Genomic DNA, 6,897 nt, shown 5'->3' on the forward strand with positions numbered 1-6,897 from the left:
GTTTAGAATCCTCTCCTACCCGGTTCTTAAAAAAAAACAAAAAAACAAAAAAACCACACCACTGATAACAGGGTGTGAAACCCCCATGAAAAACAATCAATGATCTGCTATTGTGCTCAAAGGGCCGGGCACCCTGCGACATTCCCACGGCACCCATGCATAAGCAGATCCTGCCGCCGGAGGTGAGTCTGCAGAAGCCAAATCTCTGCTTGCTCTCGATGTCCGTCAGCACAAAGGCGAAGTGCTGCCCCACTTGGTTCTGAGACACCCTGGAACACAGCACAGCCCGCAACTCAGCCCTGGGCAAGGACGGCCACATAGAAAAGCGAGGGCAGGCCCTGGCTGGTGTGGCTCAGTGGCTAGAGCGTCGGCCTGCGGACTGAAGGGTCCCAGGTTCGATTCCGGTCAAGGGCATGGACCTTGGTTGCGGGCGCATCCCCATTGGGGGGTGTGCAGGAGGCAGCTAATGGAGGTTTCTCTCTCACCGATGTTTCTAGCTCTCTATCCCTCTCCCTTCCTCTCTGTAAAAAATCAGTAAAAAATATAATAGTAAAAGTTTAGGTTTTTACTCATCCTAAGTGAAATATTTTCCTAAAATATCTTTTCATTTAGAATCCTCTCCGACCCGGTTCTTAAAAAAAAAACACACACCACTGATAATAGGGTGTGAACCCCCATGAAAAATAATCAATGATCTGCTATTGTGCTCAAAAGGCCGGGCACCCTGCGACATTCCCACGGCACCCAGGGATGTACCCAGCACAATACACACAGCGTGAGACTTTCAGACGGGCCCGGGGAGCTCCCCGTGGCATCCCGTGGACGGGGCCCTGTTTCTACAGAGCTCTTCTCAGGAGGGACAACTCGCGGCCAGGTTCACAGCGTCACACAGACGGCCCTTTCAATCACGGGGGGAGGAACAGAGGCCGGGACGTGTCCGTCCAATTGTAAAAGACGCCCTTCTAAGGCTCTGATAAGGTCTGATTAAGACGGTGCCCCTGAAGCACAAAAAGGGAGAAATGGAACCCTCAGTCGTGTCCTAACCGGCCACAGGGGGGGAGACGACAGGTCTCGGGGATGGAAAGCCTTCCTCCTGCCAGGTATGACTTCATGTTGAGCCAACCGTCTGTTGCTGTTGTTGGAGGCGATAAAGAGAAAGGACATTTCACTGTATTTTTATTTTTAAATGTAATCGTTTCTACGTCCTCACGGAGATGGGTAAAGGGACTTCCGCGATGGCTCAGACGTACCTTTCGACGTCGAAGGGGAAACAGAACTTGGGCACGCTCTTCAGGACTTCCTGCCAAGGCAAATCAGAAAAACAAACAAATAAAAGCTTTAGGATGCGTATAAAGACGCAGTTAATTTACTTTTCTGAGACATCGCGGGGGCTGGGGGGGGGGTGTGGAGAGGGAAAAACGTAAAATAAAAGGGTTCATTTCTTAAGCAGAACGGCCCAGGTTGGGCGACGACCTAATTGATTATTAAGAAGGAAGGAGGGGTGTGTGCGGGCAGATTGCAGGGACAATGGCCCGGGGCCCTCGGCGGCAGAGAGGTCTGGCCTGAAGGGTATTAACACCCCTCACATCCCCGCTGCGGTCCCCTCAGCAAGGCCATATGGATTTTACAAGAAGCGCCCGCGCCATATGGGGAGGCTACTGGTCCCACAGACCGGCCACGGGGACTTCTGACAGGTCCTGGCGCAGAAATAGAAATGTTGTTTCAATTAAAATGCAGGCGGGGCCAGGGGTGGGGTGGGGGGGGGGGACAGAATGAATTACTGGGAGGTAGGGCCGCCTGTCCCACCGGGGAGCGGTTTAGAGAGAGACTTTGCAGCCAAAGAAACACGTTGATGGGACCCTGGGAAACTCGGCGGCAGGCGCCCCGAGTTATAGCTCGAATGAAACCCCCCGTGTCTGTCTAAAACCCAGCCTTTCCGCCTAAAGCAGCACAGCTTCTAGGCAGCCCCTGTGAAAATCAAGATTCGCAATAAGCGTAGAGAGCGGCCTGATTCAGGCTGGAACCCGCTTGAGCTTTCATTCGTTCTAAAATAATTTTCCAGGCGTCCAGAAATCACACACGCGCGCGCAGTTGGAACAGAATGCAAATATTTAAATGCTCGGCCGTTCGGCCCCAAATAGGAAAAAGGCCTGTTTTTGTCACATCTGAAAACCAGCTTCAGATGACGTCTGAGTCCTTCGCTTAAACCTCAGAATGGAAGAGAGAACATCTGACAAGTTCGAAGCCAGGGGGTGTTGCGAGGGATTCGTGAGCCTTTTCCTGTTAAAAAAGGACCAATATCTTCATGCAGTAGCCACAGCCCCTGCACGCCCCCCAAAATACCTTCCCTGTGACCTCTTTACCCTTAAAACGTACACCCCGAGAAACCATCCATCTCCCAGCAGCTAAACCCTATATGGAACGGGGGAGAGTGTGTTCTAAAGTAGAACCTCTCACGCTCTGTTAAAATGTGGAGGGCGGTCAGGTTCCCGTGAGAAATAAAACACTGTGAACCCCAACGCTGGGGCCTAAGAGAGCTCCCAGCACCCCGGTTCCCGAGGCCGAGAGAAGAGCATCCGTAGAATATCAGCCTCTGTCCCCAGGGCGGGGCCCGCGCAGGAAGGTAGGCCTGGGAAAGTGGGACCCGCATCTGGGGGAGCGAACGGTTTTACTCCTGGCAACGTTCTGCCAAGTGCAATGAGAAGCACACGGATAACCCTGAAACCATTTAAATGACTGAACCGGAACCGGACTGTGCCAATGAGAGCAGTTCAGGGGCCCTCGCGCATCCTCAGCTGTGCTGTGACAGCGAAGCCACTGACCACACTTACTGCCCCATGAACACCATCGATCGAGACCCTTCCCTGCAAAAGGGCCTATCACTTCTGTGAAGATAGGCAGATAGATAGATAGATAGATAGATAGATAGATAGATGATAGATAGATAGAAAGAAAATAGATAATGACAGATGATAGATATATAGAAAAATAGATAATGATAGAAGAATAGATAGATGGTAGATAGATAGATAGATAGATAGATGATAGATAGATAGACAGAAAAATAGATAGATAGACAGACAGACAGACAGACAGATGGTAGATAGAAAAATAGATGGTAGATAGATAGATATAGATAGATAGAAAAATAGATAGATGATAGATAAGATGGGTAAGATAGAGATAGATATAGGTATTATCACACCTAAAAGAATTCATAATAATCCCTTAATTATCTGATACCTAGTTCATATTCATAATTCAAAAATTATCTCAAAAATGCATGTATATAGTGTCTGTGCTCGGATGGATAGATAGATAGATGACAGATACAAAATTCATTGTCTGCTTCTAAATATACCAAAATTAGGAATCAATTTCACATCCATTTTTTTTTCACATCAATTTTAAGGCTCAAATTAAGAAGGTTCTCCCCTTAGAGGTTTCATCTTTCACACCCACCCCCCTCCTTCCACCAGCAACTCTCTCTCTCTCTCACACACACACACACACACACACGCACGCACATACACGCACACACAGGCACACACGAAGGCCCTGCTGCAACACAGCCTCAGCTCGCTTCCCAACTGGCAGAAGCGCGCCTCGGGGGACAAGCCTTTAAACCGCGGCGCTCTTTAAAATTCAACCAGCCAGCAGGCCCCCGGCCCAGCACATAAACAGCCCAGACAAAAAAGCCCCTCTCCGCTTCTGTCGGTGACAAAGCCGCCCAGCAGTGGCCTGTGTCTCCCCTGACAGGGGAAGCCGGGCTCACTCAGATCAATAGCTGGGAGTGCTCCCGAGCTCCCTGGGCTCCTGTTTCTGCCTTAATTACAGGTGCTATTCACACTGAAGTTAAAAAAAAAAAATGAGAGAGAGGTGGGGGGGGGAGAGGGGAAGGGAGAAGGAGAGAGAGGGAGAAAGAGGTAGAGGGAGGGAGAGAAAATATTGGAGGGAGAAAAGGACACATGCAATTCGTTTTGGGGGGAGGCTTTTACCAATACTGTTAATTAAAAGTTGTACTTCTGCGTTGATTGGAAGTGTTCATACAGTCTGATCTTTCCACTCCACAATGTTTGGGGTCTCACACACACACACACTTCCAGGCCGGCACCCACAGATGATGTAAAGGTTTAAGGTAATACTCTTCAAACGTTAGTTTCCCCTGTTTTCTACAGGTTTTTGTTTGGTTGTTGTTGGGTTTTTTGGTGGTTTTTTTTACAAAACACCCAATTTCCTTAACCGAGAAAAACGATTTGGGTTTGCAAAATCCTCTTAGCTCTCTGGACTATTTTATTTTTATATGGAGAGAACACACGACGACGTTAAAAACCAAGATACCGAAAAGGAGGAAAGGGAACGTCCATTATGAACAAACAGCAAAATGGAACGGGCAGTCACACGTCTACGGCACGCACCCCGCAAACAACACCTCCACGATCGGGTCAGCGAGCGCAGGGCTGACAAAAAGCAAACGCTGCCTCTGTGGGCCTCAATCCCGTCCCCGTCCCCGTCAGGATGAGGATCAAGTGGATCTTGGGAGAGAAAAAGGGAGTCCACTGTGGGGGTGGCCACGGTGGATTCAATCCTTGTCCTCCGAGGTTACCATCCGGCATTATGAATCGATCCACTGACAGGGGAAACAAGCATTGAAGAATCTACTTTTTTTTTTAAGCTGAAAATGTCAAACGTGTCTCCTAATTCTAGCTCAATAACGCCACAGGCCCTAAATCTCTCTCTCCCTCTCCCTTCTTCTCTGAAATCAATTAAAAAATAAAATAAAAAAGAAGTATAACCATCCATTGGGAGGATTTTTCAAAACACACTTGAGCGTCCGTATCATCTCTAAGCACCGGACAGCATCAGGGTCTGCACTCCACCACGTCGGCCCGATGACAAGGCAGACAGACTTGTTCTTGGGGACACACTGACCCCACATCCTCCTTGAGGGCTCGGGAGTCTTCGTCCTCCTGCTCTGCTGTCCCCACTGGGTTGGCCGTGCCCTCGGCTACCTCTACGCAGGGCCACAAAATGAGCGGCCGGACTTCCACACGTGACCTGCAGTCACAGCTGAGCCCCTAGAAGCATCTCTGGCCAGGAGCGTGTTCATCGGTGGGGGAACCCTCCCCAGGAGCCCCCCTGCTGGCTTTCTCCTTCTGTCTGAGCCGCCGAAGGTCAAAGCCACTCCTGAACCAAAGAATGACCGTCGGAGAAGCCGAGCCCACGGTGGGACCTCTCTCTTGGTTCTGACTCTCCTGTCATCGTTCCAGGGGAAACAGTTCTCTTTCCTCCTTCCCCCTGAAACTAGGGAGGTCACGGCAGGACACCGTGAAAGCCGACACGAGAAGCTGTGGAGGCTGTTGACTCCGGTCAAGTTATTTCTCTCTATCGACATTTTTAAGGGAATTTGTTTATGGTTGGAAGATGCAAATAGCGGCCATGAAGCCAACACATTGTGCTATAAAAAACCCACAAAAACAACTGTGCTGGTGACATGTAAATTTCAAGAGTTTTGCTTGCATGGGTGGATCAGTCCTACACGATAAGACCCTGCCGTCTATAAATATTCCTTCCCAAATTCTTCCTCCCCCAAAAAATGAAGAATAGGAAATGCTTCCAAACTTATTTTATGAGGCCAGCATGACTGATATTAGTACCAAAACCAGACAAAGGCAACACACAAAAAAGAAAACTACAGGCCAGTACCCCCGATAAACATACATGCAAAAATCCTCAACAACGTATTAGCCAACTGAATTCAACAATACATGAAAAGGATCATTCAACACGACCAAGTGGGATTTATTCCCCAGGGAGGCAAGGATGGTTCGACACCCACAGATCGACTGTTATCACTTACTGTGATGGAACTCAGAACAGTGGTAGTCTGGGGCTGTAGGGGTGGGTTGGGGGCACAGGAAGTAACCAGGAATCACCATGAGGGAACTTTCTGGAATGATAGGAAACAGTCTGTATCGTGAAAGGAATGTAGGTTACACAGGTGTAGGCATCAGTCAGAACTCATTTCACTGTGCGCTTGGGATCGGCACTGCACCATATCAAAGTCATTGGTCAAACATCCTATATAATAAAAGGCTAATATGCAAATCAACCAAGCGGCGAAATGACTGGTCGCTATGACACACACTGACCACCAGGGGGCAGGCGCTTAACACAGGAGCTGCCCCCTGGTGGTCACTGCGCTCCCACAGGGGGGGCGCCGCTCAGCCAGAAGCCAGGATCAGAGCCTCTTCCGCCTCCAAGGCAGCACTAAGGATGTGGCGAAATGACTGGTTTCTATGTCACACACTGACCACCAGGGGGCAGGCGCTTAACACAGGAGCTGCCCCCTGGTGGTCACTGCGCTCCCACAGGGGGGGCGCCGCTCAGCCAGAAGCCAGGATCAGAGCCTCTTCCGCCTCCAAGGCAGCACTAAGGATGCGGGCGCCGCTCAGCCAGAAGCCAGGATCACAGCCTCTTCCGCCTCCAAGGCAGCACTAAGGATGTCCGACTGATGGTGGGGAGCGGGCCTAAGCCGTCAGTCGGACATCCCCCGAGAGCTCCCCGACTGCGAGAGGGCACAGGCCGGGCTGAGGGACACCCCTCCCCCTTCCAGTGTACGAATTTCGTGCACCAGGCCTCTAGTAAGTTAATAAATAAGTATCTCCATTTGGATAATAAATTAAGGTCACCCTACCTAAGAGAAATAGGGAAGCTTTGAAGAGATTAAAGGGGGCGGGGGGCGTGACTGCACTTGAATCTTAGACAGATCCGCCTGGTCTCACGTGTAGCATGGATTTGCACAGGGTAAGGCTCAAGGCTGGGAAGTCTGATGCCAGGAGGCTTTTGCAATAACCCCGGGGACGGGTGGCCTGGAGTCACCAGTGACAGCTGCTC

General features: G+C 50.1%; 1 protein-coding gene across 1 annotated transcript in view; it reads right to left on the reverse strand.

Moving 5' to 3' along the window:
* Positions 1-5,939, reverse strand: part of DENND1B (DENN/MADD domain containing 1B) — a 63,094-nt gene extending 57,155 nt beyond the window's left edge. The window contains exons 1-4 of the mRNA XM_015568441.1: positions 5,861-5,939; positions 4,938-5,014; positions 1,251-1,300; positions 149-269 (exon numbers count right to left, since the gene is read on the reverse strand). Coding sequence (XP_015423927.1) covers positions 149-269; positions 1,251-1,300; positions 4,938-5,014; positions 5,861-5,939 — 327 coding nt within the window. The remainder of the gene's footprint in view (positions 1-148; positions 270-1,250; positions 1,301-4,937; positions 5,015-5,860) is intronic.
* Between the last annotated feature and the right edge of the window lie 958 nt (positions 5,940-6,897).

The sequence above is a fragment of the Myotis davidii genome, unplaced genomic scaffold, assembly GCF_000327345.1.
Source record: "Myotis davidii unplaced genomic scaffold, ASM32734v1 scaffold685, whole genome shotgun sequence".
In the NCBI taxonomy this organism is placed as follows: domain Eukaryota; kingdom Metazoa; phylum Chordata; class Mammalia; order Chiroptera; family Vespertilionidae; genus Myotis; species Myotis davidii.